The sequence below is a fragment of the Mastigoproctus giganteus genome, chromosome 6 (assembly GCF_048544385.1).
Source record: "Mastigoproctus giganteus isolate SK-2022 chromosome 6, ASM4854438v1, whole genome shotgun sequence".
In the NCBI taxonomy this organism is placed as follows: domain Eukaryota; kingdom Metazoa; phylum Arthropoda; class Arachnida; order Uropygi; family Thelyphonidae; genus Mastigoproctus; species Mastigoproctus giganteus.
Window position 1 is genome coordinate 209785314 of NC_143580.1, and position 21921 is coordinate 209807234.

The following is a 21921-nucleotide window of genomic DNA, read 5'->3' on the forward strand; positions in this document are numbered from 1 at the left end:
GTATAGTTGTTTATCATACTCAATCACAGTCAATAGGCATATAACACACTTCTATTCTCATCTTTGTTCTCCCAGTGCTTATGTCACACCAAACTGACTCAACATTGCACTGCCATAGATTTAATATTCTTCTTAACCAACAGCATAACCCCCTCCTGTCCTGTCTGCATTTTTTTGTGCTGTTTGTTTGTAATTTGGTTTTTAGGAGCATTAGCAACTAAGCCATATTGCCCTGGGGATACGCGGTGGTCATTCCCTGACCTTTCCACATCCTCTGTATTTGGTGGTCACGGGCTCGAACCTCGGTTTAATCAAGAAGCGTGTGCTATGCACTGCTGCTCTTGCCCACCTGGATACGGAGGCACCATTTTTTTGTGCATGCACATGTCTGAGTGACAGTGTCTCCAATATACAATGTCTGCATTTGATTATTAATCAGTATACTTCACATTCTTCATCAAATTTATTTACTATGCTCCTAGCATCAGTGTACATACACCTGTTCTGACTGTTAATTACCCTAACATATCCCATGTATTTACTCATTCCACGATGATCCATAGCAGAGTTTGAAATCCCCGACACCTTGCTTTCCAGGCCAGTGTTCTAACAGAAACAGTACAAGAATGACACATCTTGCCTGCAGCTATAGTTAATCTATTAGTCTGTGTATTTTCCCCAAGCTATCAGTTTTTTTTTACTGTGGAGTGGGTGCCTCTGTAGCCAGGTGGGCAGGAGCAGCAGTGTGTAGCACACGCTTCTTGATTAGACCAGGGTTCGAGCCCGTGCCCACCAAATAGGGAGGATGTGGAAAGATCAGGGAATGACCACCACATATTCCCAGAGCAATATAGCCTTAGTTGCTAATGCTCCTAAAAACCAAATAACAAACAAAAACTGTGGAGTGACAGCAGCAGCAGATTAATGAAGATCCTGTCATATGAGAATCTGCCACTTTCTGGGATCATCAATGGGGATGCCTGGTGCAAACTTGGCCAAAACATAATAAATTCTCAAATCTTGTGTTAAAATATTCCATAAGAAACACTTAATTTAACTAGCAACTTTGCAAATAGCTAACCATTGATCATGCCTGATGGTTTTTGAAGTTGAAGGATGGCCAGAACGAGAATCACCTTCAACAGACAAGAAGTCATATTTAAACTTTGCAAATTACTGAAAAGATTTTGAACGACATTAGTATCTTATCCAAAAGTCGTTTTTAATATTTTACGGGCTTTTGTTGCACTTTTCCCTAATTCAAAACAAAATTTGATACAATTTCACTCATTTTAAAATCAGTTCAAGATAAAAAAAATGCCTTCTATTCAACGCATTTATATATCTAGATGAGTCACTAAACATGTTGCAACAAGTCAAAACTCATTATGACATTGCAATTTCAAGATATAAAGTCAGCCAAGAACTTTATGATTACATTTCACATAGTATGATCTATCAAAAAAAATAAAAAAAAAAAATAAAAAAATTCATATTGTGTCTGCCAGATAGCATTAGCCATACCACATTCCTTACATTAAAGAATATGCTATATTACAGCAGAGTCATGTTGCTAACAGTAATTGTAAAGTAAAAAGTGACATAAATGTTGTATCTCACGGTGATTAACATCTCAAAGAATTTATAATTCATTAATAATTGTCATATTTTTTCATTTTATTGTAATATTAAATTATTACTTTTAAGACATGATATAACCTTATCATTTCACCTCTTTCAAACCATATCATTGAACTTGCACATTATTATTAGTTTTTTAGTTAGTAGTAATAATTTTGTTATTAATACTTACTTTTGCAGCTTCAAGTTGACTGGGATGGAGAAACATTTGCAACATTGGCCTTTGAGGGCGAACACTGTTTTTAGCAGATGTTATCTTTTGACCTCTTCTAGGGAAGAATGGCCCGGGACTTACTGAAAGCATAAATATTATCATAGTATATTCATTTATAAAACGGGCATTAGATTACAAGCTGGGACTATATAAAAATAAAAGGGCATTCTCATGGATTTTTATTTTTTATTTATTTTTATTCATAAGTGGAATTGTTGAAAGAACCCAGTTGTTGCTGTTATTTGGTTTTTTTGGAGCACTAGCAACTAAGCCCATATTGCTCCGGGGATATGCGGGGGTCATCCCTGACCTTTCTGCATCCTCCGTATTTGGTGGCTCATGGGCTCGAACCCTGGTCTAATCAAGAAGCATGTGCTACGCACTGCTGCTCCTGCCCACCTGAAAGAACCCTGTAAAAACGGTAACAGTTTGACATTTGGTAATGCTACACTAACATGAACTGATGGTAATGTATATGTTCTCTGCATTACCATGAACTGATGGTAATGCAGAGAACATATACTGATTACAGCAAGAAGCCTCAGACCATCTCTCCCATTATTGGTAGTAGCAAATTTTAAAATCGGATTGGTAAAAAACAGATATGTCAAGTAGGCCAAGTCTGATTTTTTCTGATATAGATTTTCACAGTACACCGAAAGTTAAAGTATAATGAAAAGTCTAGTTTGTGAAAAAAATAATATCTAATTAATAGATAATAAAAAATGATTAAATAGGTCATTGTACATGCCAGGCATAGACTTTTTCTGTATGTAGCTATAAGCAAACTGGGTTTGCTACTTCGTGCATTGATTTTATTGTGGAGGCACTTTGTCATAAGTTGTCTTGGTAATGTGCTACTCCAAAAAATGCTCCAGTGGAGAAGTATATTGCTTTTTATTTACTACATGTCACTCAGATCTACTCAGATCAAAAACCAGATCTGGGTAGATCTGGTTTTTGAATCTCTTTGGAGTCTTGTAAGTGGGCAGCCCCTAGTTACCTGTAAATAGGTAAACAATAATAATAATAAAACAAATGTATACAGTGAAACTTCCCTTTAACGGACAGCCGTGGGGAACGAGAATGTGTCCGTTAGAGAGAAGTGTCCACTAACAAGAAGTCTGAGGGAGAAAAAAAAAAAGAAAGAAAAATCATTAAACGTTTAATGTAAAATTAAATTAAAATATATACAGATTTTGAACAATATTTTTGTAAATAATATACAATTACATACACAAGAGATAAAGAAAAATCGTTAAACATTTAATGTAAAATTAAATTAAATTATATACAGATTTTGCACAATATTTTTGTAAATAATATACATACAATTGTGCTATGCATATTATGACTTTATCTTAAGAAAAATACATAGAATAATCACTTATTTTCTTCTGCAGCTTCTTCCGGCTGATAATTTTGTTTTCAACATTTGTTTGGAGTGAAGAAACCATCGAAAGTCCTTCAGTATCTTCTTCAGTGGCGAAAAACATTTTTAAATGATTGATTTGTATGAGCGCTTCTTCTATTTTCATCGGTGGTTCGTCGTTAATATGTTCTTCGACAGAATGACCTCCTTCCATTTATTCATCCTCATGAGGAACTTCTTGAAAAATATCGATGATAATGTTGTTGATATCTATAGCACCATCTTCTGTAGTGAGGTTCGAGTCTATATCTTTGTAGCCAGGGTCACTTGTAGCTGAAGTATCGTACATTATCAATAGATGTTGAAGTTCTTGTTCTTCGTGGTGCTCCACATTGCTGTTCACAATTTCAATTTTTGCGTTTGAGAAGCCAGACTTTACAAAACAGTTCACGACAGTTTGTTTTCTAATTGCGTTTACTGAAGAGGAAATCCACTGAATTGCATCTAGGATGCTGAGTTTCTTTGGAAGGTCACTCGCACATGTTACATCGTTCGTGTTTGCAATGAGATGTCTTAAAACACGTTTTCTGTAGTGAAGTTTAAAATTTTTTATTATCCCTTGATCCAAGGGCCGACACTCTCCAGATGTGTTTGGTGGCAGAAAAACTATCTGAATGTTGGACAATTCAATGTGCGGATGAGATACAGCATGAAAAGAATAATTTTTCTGTTTTGACGAATCATGTTTTGGTTAAAGTGACTTATCCATTCGCTCATGATATCTCGTGTCATCCACGCTTTTTTATTAGACTTCCAGTCAACATTCAAAAGATTCAACTTTATGCCCTTGAAACAACAAGGATTTTGTGGTTTTCCTATAACAATAGGTTGTTCAGTCTCCCAGCATATTTATACACAATAGTACCGTCAAGCATTCCTTAGAAATTTTTCCGCCCTGACACTTTTCGTTTTTCAGACTCATTGTTTTTTCAGGAAGAGCTTTAAAAAACAACCCTGTTTTGTCACAGTTGTAAATATCCTTAGCTTCAAAATCACGACATAAATCTTCCAATTTGACAGTCCACTCTGTTACAACCCCAGTATCAACAGATCCACCTTCACCACTTACGGTTTTCCAAGAAATTTTATGTCGAGTTTTGAACTTGTCTAGCCATCCCACAGAAGATTTGAACTCATTTACTCCCATAGATTTCACAACCTCCAAAGCCTTTTCCCTAACAATAGGCCCATTAATGGGAATTTTTTTAGCATGTGCACGACAAAACCACTCATACGTAACAATGTCAATTTTAAGTCCAACAGTTTTTGGGAATGATTTTTGAACCTGATCATTTACGTCTTGCCAAAATTGTTCGAGCAGTTCATATTTTTCCTTTAGAATGTCGCTTACCTGCGTCTTCCCGATTTTGAATTTTGCAGCGAGATTGCGAACACTATTTTTTTGCTGATCATATGCATTAATGAGTTCGACTTTATCTTTTAAAGTTAAATGTTTACGAGAAGACATTGTGCACTTCACACGACACTGAACAAAACTGAAAACTGAAACTCAAAAGACGAAAGGCCGACAAATCCCCCCCCCTGCACACACCGAATTCATCAGAAGTTTTACACGTGCCTTAAAATTCTTGAAAAAGGGTTTAGAACCGCGACGTAAACCTTGATAAAATTCAGAGAATCGGAAATAGAAAATAAACACACGATTGAGGCAATACGCGGAAGAAACGTTCTTGGAAAAAGGGCCGTGAGCTCGCCCGCTGTCCGTTATTGGGAGATCAAATTAAGTGCTAATCTAAATGAAGCAGTGCAGATTGCCTGTCCACGTCTGTTACAGAGAATGTCCGCTAGACAGAAGCTGAAAACACGTTAAAACCAATAGAGGAGAGTTGGGGAATTTGAAAATGTCCGTTGTGGAGAGGTATCCGTTAGGAGAAGTTTCACTGTATATAGTATCGGCCACTACCAAGATCTGGGTTTTGACTCTTTCTGGAGTCTTATCAGTATGCAGATAAGCATTTTGAAGATCTGAACAACCCAGTGATGAGATATGTCCTTGAGGCTGTCACACATTTCTCTCAGGTATGTCAAGCTGGGCTTGCTACCTGGAAGACTAAAATGCTGATGAAACTGATATCTGGGTGACGTAAAGTGGACCTAATTTTGATGAAGTCCAGTCAGTCTGTGACAGCCAAATTCTCTGATTGCACCTTCACAATGGCAGGAATGCTAGTAACCCTGGGTATAACCTCGATGTGCAAGTCCTGAAATACGGCACCTAGTATACTGGAGGTAATCACCCAGGTGTGAACCAATGTGAGCAGGGCTCGATGTGTGGTGCCCACACCACACAGAGGAATGCCATCCCTCTGTATTATCAGGCGATACTAGGCGGAAGATGAATCTCATCAAATGGTGCAAAACGACCATTTTGCTTATTGGAGGCTTGAAGCGGTGGAACCCACGTTTAGTCTCCAGAGCAAAGCTCCGGCACTCACCCCCATCTCTTCCATCAAGCAGTATGATGGATGTCTTTTGAGGTTATAATGGGCATCATATTAAAATCCAACCCTCTATACGTTTCGAGGGCAGCTCTAAAATGGTGTTTACAGGCCAGTTGATAGATAGTCCACCAGACTGAATCTACTGGTAACTCTCTAAGAGGCTTCCAGATCAGCAGAGTAGTGCCTCTACTCTGCCAGATAGTTATTGTAGGGAGTCCGAATGGTGTGTATGCGAAGGGGGGGGGGGGTACTGTCAAGGCCATGATATGTCAAGAAGCTGGATATATTCTTGCCATGTGTACACAATATCCAAGAATTTCATCACTTCATGCAGCATTTCCTCCCAACCTTTTCTTACTACTGAAGACATCATGAATTGTCAAAAAACTAATAGAGCAAACTTATCTGTGAAAAGATCTAAATCTTCTAAACATTTCTTTGTTTATTTCACAAATATATATAGCCTCAGTCCAATCTCAATGATGTTCATTTCCACTTACAGTCTGCCAAATCCCATGTACTCTCTGACAGAATTCCAGTAATTGTTTGATTCAACCACTGCTCATCTCAGTTGTCTATATTATTCGCTGTATGATTCCTTTTGCTTCAAAGGTGGTACTTGTGTATATTTCCACTCTCTTATTGCCTATCACAGACATAATTTGAAAACTCCTCTCTTCAATCTTTTCTGGCTTAAAATCTCTACAACATTCTGCCAAATTCATCTGTTGCCTCAATTGTTCTAACCAACCCAATAATCACTCGGAACTCTTTGGCTTCTCTCTTTGAAACTTTACTTTCTCCAGTCCAACTTTCTTAACAGTGAGGTAATTTCCCATGGTGATTTTAATATTTACAACTCCAGCTGGCTTCGGTTTTTAGCCACATGGACCCAGCTGGTCGAGATGCTGAGACTTTTGTAATTACTAATGAGCTAAGAATAAGAATAGGTGCATGTATACTGCACGTACATCAATGCTAGAAGTATAGTAAATAAATTTGATGAATTTGAGAGGTAGTCAATGGATACTGCTCTTCGTGGACTAATGTTATTAGTGGAGTCCCCCAGGGTTGGGTGTTGGGTCCTCCTGTTGTTTTGTATATTTATCAATGATATTGATGAAGGGATATCAGGCTTAATGTTGAAGTATGCAGATGATACAAAGGTTGTATCATCTACAAACAGGCAGGGTTGTTAATGACAGTAATGGCAATGTGTTACTGCAACAGGATCTAGAAAATTTGGGCAGATGGGCTGAGAAGTGGCAACTGAAGTTTAACATTGACAAATGCAAAGTACTGCACATGGGTAGAAGTAACCCCAGAGAAAGGTATCAACTGTGTGGTACTGCACTTAGGGTGATTTTTGTTATTTGTTATTTAGGAGCATTAGCAACTAAGGCCATATTGCTTCAGGATATGCGGTGGTCATTCCCTGACCTTTCCGCATCTTCCGTATTTGGTGGTGACGGGCTCGAACCCCGGTCTAATCAAGAAGCATGTGCTACGCACTGCTGCTCCTTCCCACCTGGCTACGGAGGCGCCCTTACTTAGGGTGATAGAAAATGAGAAAGATCTGGGAGTAATTGTGCAGTCAGATATGAAGTTTTCTGAGCAATGCAGACAGGCTGCCAGAGCAGGCCTTGGGGTAATGTCAATGATGTACAGGAATTTTGCTAATAGGGAAAAGGAGGTGATTATCCCTTTGTATAAGGCAATGGTCAAGCCATGCCTTGAGTACTGTGTGCAGGTCTGGAGGCCTCATATTAGGAAGGATCTAGAGTTGCTTGAGCATGTACAGAGATGGGCAACAAGATTGGTGAGGGGAATGAAGGGGGTCCTCTTACCAAGAAAGGCTTAACTTCTGCAAATTGCAGTGGCTGAAGACGCACCTGCGAGGTGATCTGATTGAGGTGTATAAAGCCTTGAATGGGTTGAGCACACTGAATTCTGATGGGATTCCTCCGCTTGCTCAGATTACGAACTTGAGGGGGCATAAATTCAAATTGAAGAAAGACAGTTGTAGAATAGATGTGTGGAGATTTTTCTTTAGCCAGAGGGTGGTTAATTGCTGGAACAAATTTCCATCTGTTCCTGTGGAAGTTGATATAAATAAATTCAAGAAGGAACTGGACAAACTTTTAGAGGGAATGGATGTGAAATTGTTTTTTTTTTTTTTTTTTTTTTGGCTGATGCTACATAAGATCATATGCTTGCATTCTTGCATCACATGTCTCCGTTACTATTATTATTATTATTATTACCTCACAGAGATTGTTTATTTACCTACTGAAATACCAGACAATCCTAACCATGTAGCCAACATTCTTGAACTTTTTCTGATAAATAACTTCTTAGTACACAGTCGAGGTGAGTGGTCCTCTAGGCACCTCAGATAGCAACTTTGTGATGGTCTCTTCTCCAATGCAGCCTTTCTCTCATGGCCATTCTCAACCTCATGTTGTTTGGCATTACAAGAATGCAAAATGGAATGATCTATGAGATTTCTTTTCATTGGTCGGATTACTGTTTCAAATCTTCTGATGTCAACATTTGCTCAGATCGTGTCGGCGAAACTGTTCTTGTAGGAATGAAATCCTTTATTCTGCACTCTTGTCTTAAAATCTCAGCATTATCTAAACCTTGGTTTTCTAATAAACATGCCAAGGCTGTTCAAGATAAGAATGTTGCATATCACAGTTGGCTTGTATCTCAATCTTCAGCTTCATTTTCTGCCTACACCAAAGCTAACAACAATTGTAAAGCAGTTATTAATCAGTACAAACTAGATTTCGAACGGGCTAACAGTAGAAAACCTGCTTGGGGTTTGACATACTTATCCTTAATATCTTTATAAATACTTGTTGCTTTTGCTTGAATGGTCATTATCCAGCTAATGACACAACTACCCAGCTAACCTTTGAATTTCTTTAAACTGTGAGCCTCTCTTTAAACTGTGAACTACCTTCAAAGAGAACTTGTTCCAACAACTTGCTGCCTAAAAGAAAACTTTCTACAATCTAGTCTCATTGGCACTCGTTTCTGAATCTGATTTTCCATCCATATTATTAACAGCTGTTAATAATATGGATGGAAAATATAGCACTTTTGTAATCACTGTTGATCACAAAACATTGTGATCAACAATCACAAGTGCATTGATCCTTTGACATGTTCTTTTATACGTGCACTGTCCTTTAAAACAGTATTCACTGTTGAAGCAGCAAGACCTAATTCCCTTGCAATAGATGAAAAACTTTGTCCTGCTTCGTACTTCTTAATCATTTTCATCTTCATTTCTAAATCAATTTTGTTTTGTTTCCTGGCGCTACCACCACTTCCACTTTTCGTTCGCCTCTTTACCTTCATCATTGTAATACGTAAATAGGAATGAAGAGAAGTTTCTGAAAATTTGTTTTTTATATGATTGAAGATTTCAGTGAAGAGGAACACATTTTGCCATAATAGCATAGAAACCCACACAATTGCAGTTATCGGTATTATTGCAATTGCAATAAGATCGAGTTTACTACCCATTTATAATTAGATGCGCTAACAGAAAAGACCAATAAACCGGAAAGTGCAAATTGTTTTTATTGTTTTATTATCATGGCCTCCAGAAACGTGCTTTAGAAAAATATCACAAAGACATTCAAAATTGATTCTTATAGCAGAACATATGATAATAGTGAAAGTGTAGTGTAATTTCCATTATAAATATACCTTTTAGAGAGATATATAGCTTAGTAATATAGTGAAATTTTCAACTTACAAGAACTTGGAACAAATTACAAAAAAAAAAAAAAAAAAAAAACCCAATGCGTTATTGGGTTCACATTACGATATTTTCACGATACCTTCATTTATCCCTACAGGATGCAAAATACATTTCCATGATTTTTTTTTAAGTTTGCACTGGCCAGCAAAAACTTATGTAAAGTTGAATTTACGTAAGTCGGGGAGTTCCTGTACTATAGGTTCTAATACCTCTCGTGCTTGGGGTTCTCATAATAATAATAATAAAAAAAAAGGATGGTGCAGATATAATTAAATAATTATAATAATTAAAAGCAGATATAATTAAGTTTAGAGCAAAAGCCTCAAGCTACCTAGTTACCTATAAACAACACTGATAAAAAAAAAAATATATATATATATATATATATATATAGAATATTATTAGAAAAAGTAAATCAATCCAATAATAATACCATCGTGGACCTAATAAAATGCAAAAAAAAAAAAAAAAATATTATCATCGCTTTTTACCGACAATCTAGATGACTTCAACTGGGGCCAACCACCCAGAATGAAGGCAAAAAACGACAAGAAGTTCTCTGTTTCTGTGATGATCAATATATGCTAAGTAATTTAAACCTAAACCAAATATAAACCAGTATAGGTCAAATATGAATCGAATATAAATAAATCGAATGATGATAAAAATTAAGAAAAATTTTGAAATATTAGAATCAAAGGTAAGAAATATAAGTAAAATATAAATGTAAGCATATATTAATCATCGTTGACCCGACAGAGAACGTAATTTAATGATTAAAATAAGATTAAATATATAATACATACTACATTTGACCATATCTAGGACATAATGTAATAGTCGTCAAAATAATGTGTGGTGCCCCCTATGTGATGGATACGGTAAAAATAAATAAATAATTAAATTAACGCAAAGAGAAACATGCAGATAGTAAGAAGAAAAACTAAAGGAGTAGGAATAATAGAACCTGAACTCCACAAAGGCGAAAAATAGTGGTATAGATAAGAAACAGTTTCTCCTACGTCCTCGGATTGCCCTAATAATTTCGGAGAAATAAAAATAAAGAGTGTAGGACAGTTTAAAGACATTGCAAGATATAAGTTGTGGCTCGGGTATGCCCGGGATCACAAACCCGTTCCTATAGTAGGACCCTGAGCTGAATTTGCATGTTATCTCAGCATGAATTTAAGTAAATTTAAATGAATTTAACTATATGTATTAAAAAAAAAAAAAAATGATACACTGTAATTTGCAAGCCGGTGGGTACAAGTTTTCTACGCCGTAAGACACCAAGAATGCAAAGTGTATCCTATGTACATATATACATGGCACTAAATATGACAATTATATTGAAAATTATATTGAAACAATAGGTTCAGAAAACAAATTTTTGAAATTAATTATGCTTATTGCTTTCCTGAAGTGATATTTCAGGTAAGCGATAGGGAAATTATTATTAATCAACTTGCCGTACAACGCTGTTAAGCCTGTTGAACAATTTTTATTACTATTGCAGATATAAGCAATCCTTAAACATTGCGATAAAATTATATTAGCATGCACTGATTTTGATATATTAGATTTCCAGTTTGTAAGGCTGACTACGTTAAAATTAAATGCATCTCTTTTATTATATACGTTTACGTCTATTTTATTATTATGGAATATTTCTATATGAAGATCCAAGTAATTTGCTATAGTATCGGAACTATTAGTTTTTTCCAATACAAGTTCTACTGGATATAATTTACTGTAATCCTGGACAAAATGTGGACAATTAAAAACACATATATCATCTACGTATCTGTATATAAGTAGGTTATCTTGGAATTCTCTTTCTGTATAATACAGATAAAGGTTTGCGATTATGCTTGATGCTGGACTTCCCATAGGGGTGCCAGTCACTTGTAAGTATAACGAAGTTCCGTCATATACATAATTATTAAAGATGCATCATTTTATTAGAGAATCCCAATAGGTTAAATCAACCTTTATAGCATTTTTATTTTCTAAATATAGTTTCTGGAGGACGACTTTTAAATTATCAAGATTAATGCTCGTAAATAGACTGTTAAAGTCAAATGTTTGTATTTGATGAATATTGTTATTTTTTATAGCATTTATAATCGGTAAGTTATTATTTATTATAATAGTTTTATTTAAGTTATTTAATATAATTTTAAGTAACTTTTCTAACGTTTTTCCGGGAAATTTAGCATAACTATCTCTACATGATGTTATGAATCTAAAAGCAATGGGTGATTTATGAAATTTGGGTATGCAATATATAAATGGATATTTTAGGTTATTATACTTTAACTTTTTATGCAATGCAATTAATTTTTTGATTATTATATTAGAGGAAGATGTTATCTGTTTATATGTACGGCTAGACTGTAGTTCATTTTTTATAATATCTATATAATATGATTTACATATGATTGCATAATTGCAAGCAGGTTTGTCAACGGGAGTTATTATAAAATGTTCATGTATATCTCTTGAGCTGCCTATTTATTAATTTGGTATTATATAGATTATCCTGTATGAATTTCAATTGATTATATTTGTTAGATATGATATTAAGCATTGTAAATAACCACATGTGATAAGCTTCAACCGGTATATTATGTTTGTATGCTGATCTTATGCAGTATTTTAGTAAATCTAGATATAACAATTTTTTAAAGTTAGATTTATTAATAGGTGGATTAGGTCGAAATTTAAAACCCAGTGATAAAATATCTCTAAGTTCTGGATATGGGATTATATATTTACCTGAATATACCTAAATTGCCGGTTATAATGTGATTATGGTTAGGATCCACGTATCTATGAAATGAAGGTTTGTGACAAACACATGTATCCTGTCCGATGTTAATATTGTGAAGGTTTGTAGCTATTGTTTTATAGTTACACGCTTTAAGACCAAATGGTTTAGAATATCTAAATCTGATATTAATATGTAAGTTATTAATAGGCAGCAAGTCATTACGTAAATTAATAGTTTTATGTATATCTAAATCATCCATCCATCATTTTATTTTGAAAGTATAAGATGAGGACAGAGTTTTCCGGCTGCTTGCTAACATTCAAAATATTAATTCTGAATTTAAAAATATCCAATATAATGTGCATAAGGTGGGAGGATGCAAAGACGTAATCATTGGTTTTTCTATTTAGTGCTTTGAGTACACTAAGTTTAATACTGAAAAGTGTGTTATGTATTTTACTAATATTTATAGGATCCGTGTCCCACAATTTGAATAAATCTATAAAGTCTCCTAGATGTTTTCGGTTGCTTTTATATGTGTTGGATTTACTATATTTCCTATTGCGATTATATTTACGAAGTTTGGCAATTTGAAACATATTATAAACACAAATATCTTTTAAATTATTTGTCATATATTTTTGATTAAATTTATTATTTAGACCGTATGGATATAGTGTTTTATATTGTAACATGCTAATTTCTTCTTGCAATAATCTTTCATTTGCGTTGTTAATTACGTTAAGTATTGAAATGAAAATATTACCAAAAGTATGTTTTTGGAAATGTCTGAATTCAATATCATGTTCCAGATTACCTGTTTTCTTACTGGATTTGTTATTATAAGTTTTAATATCGGAACGATGAAGGTTCATTCTAATATTGAGTTTATTGCTAGTTTGACCAATATATTTAACATTGCATGTACGACAAGTGATCATATATATAACATTATTCATTTTACAGAATATATGTGAATTCGTATTCATTGTAGCATGATTTGGATGCATATAGGGGCAAGTAAGACATAATTTGTTATTACAAGGTTGAATGTAATAACAAATATGTTACTTCTGGCACTAATATCCGATGGTAATCGGATATTAGTGCCAGAAGCATTATATGCTAAACTGCTCTGTAAAGTGTGTGATATTTGTGTATGTGTCAATGTATTAACATGGTTAGGATTACTATCCAGGGCAACAATAGTATCCTCGGTCACTTTTATCCTACTCTGCCAATGTAGTATATTATTATTTTTATATTTAAGTGACATAATAAGCGCAAAGTTAATATAAAATAAAATATAAAATAAAATCAAGATGCACAATCATAAATCCATGAAAGTAAAATTAAGAAAGATCAATCAATGCAGTTAAGAAAAAAGAAAAAGAAATATAATAGAAAACGCAATCTTAGGTAGTGTATACTTAACCTAAGCAAAGCTTTTGTATATATTAATAGTTATAATAATGGTTGGAAAGTGGTCTACCTTGTTAATCAATAAAATGTCGAAGGAACAACTGGAGTTTTAATTGAAATCCATTCAAACTTTTTACCATATCATGGGCGTATAAATTTTTCCCTTGTAACACGGTGTTGAAAGCATTTAAGTGTGTCACGATGTTCAGGGTAAGCGCAAATTCACAAATCCATTCATTATCAGTTAACTCGGGAAAGTCCATAATATTTTTCAGTTTTAAAAATAGAACGATGTCATCTTTACGATCCCATACTCGCCGAAGAACTTTTCCTAAGCTAAGCCATCGAATTTGGCTGTGATAAGGAATATCTGTGTATTCGGATTCAATATCTTGAAGAAAATTAACGAATTGTCTGTGTTTCAGGCCCCCTCGATCGTATTAAATTTACTAGTTTAATAATAGAAGATGTTTTTTTTTTTTTTTTTATTTGGTAGTTGTTGGTGCATCGGCTTCTGTGGCCATATTGCACCTCCCAAGGTTTTTGCAGTACTCTGATCCAAGGCGGGATTCGAACCCGCGACCTTTGGGTTGCCGGGCAGGTACTTTACTCACTCGGCTAGCCCGGTCGGCAATAGAAGATGTGACATGTTCAACTTTTCACACATTTTTACATAATAGTTGATGTATAATTCAATGAATTGTAATTAAATTATAATCAGGATAATTTTCACACGTTTTATCCTGAATTTTCTTAACGCTCCAACATTTTTACCTGTCAAACTTGGTGCTCCGTCAGTTGTTACGCTTACCATTCTACATCAGTTGTTACGCTTACCGCTTAGCATTTTTCAAATATATCAGCCCATTGTTTGGTCTTTAGGAGATTCCATTGAAAGAAGCTCTTCAATAATTTCAAAATTAGAGGTACATCCACATATGAAAATTAATAACTGCGCAGTATTCTTTCGGTCATTGCTTTCGTCGAGAGCTATTGAGTACCATGTTGTGGATTCTAATAACGATAATAATTGCTCATTCAAATTTGTATCGATACATTCAATTCTTCTTACTATGGTTCGCCGAGATAAACTTATATTCTCAAATTTGTGTTTAATGTCAGGACATCTAATTGCAAGCTTCAGTCATACATTCTTTAATATAGTCTCCATCAGAAAAACGCTCGTTGCTTTTTGCAATTATATGAGAAATAACAAAACTTGCCTCTACAGTAGCTTCTTGTTCCTTAGTTAGCTGTGTAAACACATTTTGTTGTCTAGATAAATTTTGAATCAATCCATCAGCAGTTTTCTTTCTCGCTTCCGGAGTTAAATTGGCACCATATTCGGAATGTTTAGATGAGACAAATAGTCTCGTTATTTATGTTAGCAAAAAAATATTTTGTGTTCCACTCTTCATTGAAGACACGATGCTCTTGTTGAATTTTTCGTTTTTTATTCATTTTTAAAAGGGCGTAAAATATTATTTTTATTGCTACTGGCATCAAGATGATAACTAACTGTTGGATGACCATCAGAGAAAACAGATTGGAACTGTGGCCGGTCAGCAGTCCTATCCCATTACTCCGCCACTGCAGCAAATCCGTTGTCGTCATCACCGGTTGTCTGTTACAGTACTTTTGTGTGGTTAGTTTATAATCGCAAATTATACCGTTATAAAAGTGCCCGTTGGCTCGCACCAGTTCGTGCACAATTTCAAATTATATCTCAATTTGAACAATACAGAGATGATAAAACAATTTACAAGTCGGCAAATTCTATAATGTATTACATATACAAATTTATTTTTCAAAAATGCGTTGCAAAAGGCATAAAATAAGTAAGCTTTTTTCGAAAATACAATTAAAGCTCGCGGGCCGCACAAAAATGTGCACCGGGCCGCATGCGACCCGCGGGCCATAGTTTGCCCGGGCCTGATGTACATGAAAAACTCATTCTTTGCTCTCTTGGCAAGTACTCTCTGATACTCAGCCCCGGCTTTCCAAACCCTATCTATGGTTGTTGTTGTTGTTATTTGGTTTTTAGGAGCATTAGAAACTAAGGTCATATTGCTCCGGTGCGGTGGTTATTCCCTGACCTTTCCGCATGCTCCGTATTTGGTGGTGACGGGCTTGAACCCCGGTCTAATCAAGAAGTGTGTGCTACGCACTGCTGCTCCTTCCCAGCTGGCTACGGAGGTGCCACCCCATCTATGGTAATATTAAAGATCAACTTGTAGCTGTTGTATGTTTAGTACTTTTTCATCACTCTGTAACTTTCCCATGGATTCTTTTTCTGCTCTATTAGGCTGGCCAGCTCAGTATTCATCCGTCCTGGCATCCTCCTTGTGCAATATTTTCTTAATGGCATTTATATGTTCATGACTTCCATGATTATTGCTCTGAAGTTATTCCATGATTCTAGTGTATTTGTCCTCCCTCTGCAATCTGCCCAATTAATTGATGCCAAGTAGCACCTTAAACTGCCATAGTCTAAACTGCCATTTTCTGAAATTAAAACCTGTGCTTTTACCTTTAAACTATTGCAACATCTTTCTTCATTTTCCAACGAATGACTGTATGATCACTACCTGCCAATGGTTCCGGTAATTTAAGCCCTGTGATGTCATCTGATTTGTGAATAATGACGAATATTCTTACCTCTAGTGTTTTCTGCAATGTGCTGATACGCATAACAATCATCTAGTTTATTTAAAAATTTTGTTCCCCATGGCAAGTTTTCTTCCCATGTATTCCATTTAATTAGGGGCAGATTGAAGAAGTCACTCATAAGGCATTCATTATGATTATATACATAATCATAATGAATATATTTGAGGTCTGATCAAAAAGTTCTCTAATTTATTACAAAATAAGCAGAGGATGTTGTTGTTGTTGTTGTTATTTGGTTTTTAGGAGCATTAGTAACTAAGGCCATATTGCTCCAGGGATATGCAGTGTGGTCATTCCCTGACCTTTCCGCATCCTCCGTATTTGGTGGTCATGGGCTGGAACACTGGACTAATCAAGAAGTGCGTGTGCAACGTACTGCTGGTCCTGCCCACCTGACTATGAAGGCCCCTAAGCAGAGGAGATTAAAATGATGAGTAGGCATGGAGGATCACTACATTACTGGTTTATATCAAAATGGTAATGAGCAATGTGTCATGAAGTTCAGAGGAATGTTAGGCCTCTGTTGCAATTGTAATGGATGCAAAAGAAAACAATGTGTGTGCATCAAGAGAATAAGAACAATGGCAACAAAGTGCAGCTGCAATTCATCAGCCTAGATAACCTGTTTTCAGTGTCAAAATGGCTCTGCTACTGTGACCATTGAAGGCACATTTGTTTGTGATGAGCCAACAGCAAGGGTACTTGAATAGACAACTGGCTGCAATAGCTCAATTATGCTTTCTTATTGGAGGCTTGAAGTGATGGAATCCATGTTTAGTCTCTAGAGCCAAGTTCCGGTCAACCCTTCCCCATCTCTTCCATCATGCAGTATGATTGTGCCGCTGCAAAAGCAATTCATCAGCCTAGATAACCTGTTTTCAGTGTCAAAATGGCTCTACTACTGTGACCATTGAAGGCACATTTGTTTGTGATGAGCCAACAGCAAGGGTACTTGAATAGACAACTGGCTGCAATAGCTCAATTATGCTTTCTTATTGGAGGCTTGAAGTGATGGAATCCATGTTTAGTCTCTAGAGCCAAGTTCCGGTCAACCCTTCCCCATCTCTTCCATCATGCAGTATGATTGATGACTTTTGAGGTTTTGACAAACATCGTGGTGAGACCCAATATTCCTAACATTTCAAGGGTGCAGCCCTAAAACGGTATTCGCAGGCCTGCCGCTAGTCAGTATACTGTACCGAACCTATTGGTAACTCTCTAGGAGGCTTCTGGATCAGCTAGTGTATAATCTTGCTACCTTTACTATGCCAGATAGTGATTGGAGGGAGTCTGAGTAGTGTATATGCGGGAGGCATTGTTGAGGCCACGTTATGTCAAGGATCTGGGTATATTCTTACCATGTGTATGCCATATCCAAAAATTCCATTACTTCATACAGCATGTCCACCCACTTTTTCTTACTATTGAATACACCATGAATTGTCAAACTAATAGAGCAAGCTTATCTGCGAAAAGATCTAAACCTCCCAAAACACTTCCTAATTATTTCACAAATATATGTGGTCTCAATTCTAATCTCAATGGTGTCCATTTCCACTTGCAGTCTGCCAAACCACATGTACATTTTCTGACAGAATCTCAGTTATCGGTTGATTCAACAACTGTTCATCTCAGATGCCCAAATTATTCGTTGTATGATTCCTTTCGCCTCAAAGGTGGTACTTGTGCATTTGTCCGTTCTGATATACCCTGTCAGAGACTTGGCAATTTGGAATCTCCCCTCTTCAATCTTCTCTGGCTTAAAATCTCTTTACCTCATTGTGTCAAATTCATCTGTTGTCTCCACCGTTCTCCCAACTCCACTAATCACTTGAAGCGCTTTGACTTCCTCTCTTTGCAACTTGACTTTCTCCAGTGAGGTAATTTTTCTTGGTGATTTTAATGTTCACAACTCCAGCTGGCTTCCGTTTTCTAGTCACACCGACCCAGCTGGTCGAGATGCTGAGGCTTTTGCAATTACTAATGACCTTGCACAGATTGTTCATTTACCTACAAGAATACCAGACAATCCTAATCATACAGCCAACATACTTGATCTTTTTTCTCACAAACAACCCTTCTAAGTACACGGTTGAAGTGAGAGGTCCTTTAGGCACTTCAGATCACAACTTGGTGATTGTCTCTTCTCCAATGGAATCTTTATCTCATGGCTATTCCCAACCTCGTGTTGTTTGGCATTATAAGAATGCAAAATGGAATGACCTGCGAGATTTCTATTCCTTGGTCGGATTACTATTTCAAAACTTCTGACATCAACATTTGCTCAGATCGCGTCAGTGAAATTAACCTTGCAGGAGTGAAATCCTTTATCCCACACTCCATTTTAAAATCTCGTCCTTTATCTAAACCTTGGTTTTCCAATAAATGTGCTAAGGCTGTTCAAGAGAAGAATATTGTATATCGTAATTGCCTTGTTTCTAATTCTTCAGTTTCATTTTCTGCCTACACCAAAGCTCGACACAATTGTAAAGCAGTTATCAATCAGTCTAAACTAGAGTTTGAATAGGCTAAGAGTAGAAAACTTGCTTCTTGCACTAATGGTAGCCGAGCATTCTGGTCTATTGCCAAAGCTATTGGCCGCAACTTTTGCCCATCTCTGCTCCCACCTCTGTCCAAACCAGATGGTTCTGTTGTCACTTCAGCCAAGTATAAAGCTGACCTACTAGCATCCCTTTTTCTTCCTACTCATGTATTAATGATCTTGGTAAAACACCTCCCACCATTCCCAACACGCTCCATTCAATGCCTCCTGTGGTCTTCCTTCAAAAGGATGTCAGAAGTATTTTGATGAATCTTGATGCTAAGAAAGCTCCAGGTTCCAATGGTATTTCTCCACTTGTTCTCAAAACCTGTGCTCCTGAACTTAATCCTATTCTTTGCCGCCATTTTTCACTTTCTTATTTCAAAGGTGTTTTTCCTTCTGCTTGGAAATTTGCTCTTTTCCAGCCAGTTCATAAAAAGGGTGACAAATCCCTCCCATCCAATTATCATCCCATTACAATAACTTCTACTCTTTCTAAAGTAATGGAGAAATCAATTAACCACCAACTCTTAAACTACCTAGAAACCTTCCGTCTGATCAACGATCACCAGTATGGATTCCGTCAGTGTCGATCCACTGGTGATATTCTGGCTTATGTTACCCATTTATGGACTAATTCAATGGAATAGTTTGGTGAAACATAAGCAGTTGCTCTCGACATCTCAAAGGCTTTCGATTGTGTTTGGCATAAAGCTCTTCTAAACAAGCTTCCATCTTATGGTTTGCCAACTGTTTTTTGTAATTGGTTATTCAGTTTTCTCTCTGATCACTCACTGAGGGTGATGGTAGATGGCTCTCTATCTTCTAACTTCTCCACTAATGCCGGTGTCCCCAAGGTTCAGTTCTTTCTGCCACTCTTTTCCTCTTGTATATTAATGAACTTCTTCCATTGACTGAAAATCCTATCCACAGTTTTGCCGATGACAGCACATTGCATTCCACTTTCCATTTTGAGAAACCTTGCCCTGCTTAATCAGCTTCAAGTTCTCGAAAGTCTGCTACCAATTCCTTAAATGCCGATCTCCAGGTAATTCTCCAGTGGGGCAAAGACAACTTAGTTGATTTCAACCCTTCTAAAACTCAATTTTGTCTTATATCTCGCAAAAAGGATTCTTCTGCTCCTATGCTTATGTTTAGTGCCACTCCGATTTCTAGGCAAAATGATATCTCTCTTTTGGGGATTACCCTGACTCCTAATCTCTCTTGGCACAAACACATTACAAATATTGCTTCCTCTGCATCTAAAAAACTTGGTTTTCTCTTTCGCTCTCGGCGTTACTTTTCTTCCAAACAGCTGCTTACTCTGTATAAATCGCAAATCCACCCTGCCATGGAATATTGTTTCCACATCTGGGGTGGTGTCCCCTCCCAAAACTTCTCTCAGGCTTCTTGATTCCATTCAGAAGAGGGCAGTTAGGTTAATTAATGATTCATCTCTAACAGAGTTTCTATACTCGCTTTCTCATAGATGCACTGTTTCTGCTGCATGCCTCTTCTACAGATACTTCCATGGGCACTGTTCTGAATTGGCTTCTGTAATTCCTGTTCTCTCTGTCAAAACAGTCCGAACACGTGCAGCCAACATCCATTTACTGTCCAACTTCAAACTCACAGAAACAACTTTTCATCATCCTCATTTATTCATTCAACTGCCGTTTTCTGGAACAACCTTCCTTCATACGTATTTCCTGAAAATTACAGTTTACAGAAGTTCGAGTCCAATGTCAACAAATATCTTCTCTCATCTTTTCAACTTCCAACCCAAGCATGGTACTAAGTACTATAGATTCTAATACCTATCATGTTTTGGGTTTATATAAAAAAAAAAAAAAGTGTCTGAAGCACAGGCTATAATGGGTCATGCCATCCCCATGTTGTATCACGTAGTCAGTTTCTCCACTGTGACACATCTGTTCTGTTCGGTAGCATTCTGGATCTTCATCTCATCCCTTTGCTCAATACATGGCTGGCCTTCCGACTTATGATTTTTCCATGGTTCGTCCACTCTCGACAAATATTGGACAAAAGTGCTGTGCGAAATACTCCTCCCCCATCTAGCTGAGTGGCCAGGAATGAGAATGTAGTAGCACACACTCTTGGGTGGACCACGGCTCAAGTCCATGACTGCTAAATAAGATTAACAATTGTATCCATAATTTATTGTAAAATCATCCGACTTAACAGTCATGCTGGAGTATATGTTTGTTATTTGGTTTTTAGGAGCATTAGCAACTAAGGGCAGATTGCTCCGGGGATATGCAGTGGTAATTTCCTGACCTTTCTGCATTCTATGTATTTGGTGGTCACGGGCTTGAACTCCGGTCTAATCAAGAAGTGTGTGTGCTACGCACTGCTGCTGCTCCTGCCCACCTGGCTATGGAGGTGCCGCTGGAGTAGAAACAAGAACATTATCCTATGCACCATGCCACTCAAGCAAAGCTGAGAAAGAATATAATTTAATTTCTGTAGCATAAAAAAAAAACAAAGAAATCAACTAATATTATCTAATGGATAAAATTGTTGTTCTCTGTAACTACTTCTCTTGCTACAAGAAAAAGAAAATAGAAATTTATGGTTACAAGATAAAGGAGAATGGATATAACAGAATTTGATATTATTGCATAAGTAGAGTATAGCCTCATTAAGTGTGTAGCAATTCATCATGAGTTGCCTTGGTATTGAACTACTAAATAAAAAGCACTGCTCCAATGTAGAAGTATATTGCTATTTATTTAAAGTGTATGCCATTACCCAGACTGCAGTTTTGGCTGTTACTTATGTCTTGCCAGTGGGCAGGGTGCCACGAAGACCTGAGCAATCACGTGATGAGGTATAATCCACAATATGTGAGATAGTACAGCAGATTAAAAACTTAAGTTTGTTCTTGTGAATCATGAGGCTCTATGCCTTGAATTTATTTGAGTTTTTAATCTGCCGTGCTATTTCCACATATTGTTGATTACACC

General features: G+C 36.4%; 1 protein-coding gene across 1 annotated transcript in view; it reads right to left on the minus strand.

The window, feature by feature from the left end:
* puf (ubiquitinyl hydrolase 1 puf) overlaps window positions 1-21921 on the minus strand; it is a 1022896-nt gene that overhangs the window by 80370 nt on the left and 920605 nt on the right. Inside the window, exon 72 of the mRNA XM_090376705.1 lies at window positions 1814-1935. Coding sequence (XP_090232831.1) covers window positions 1814-1935 — 122 coding nt within the window. The remainder of the gene's footprint in view (window positions 1-1813; window positions 1936-21921) is intronic.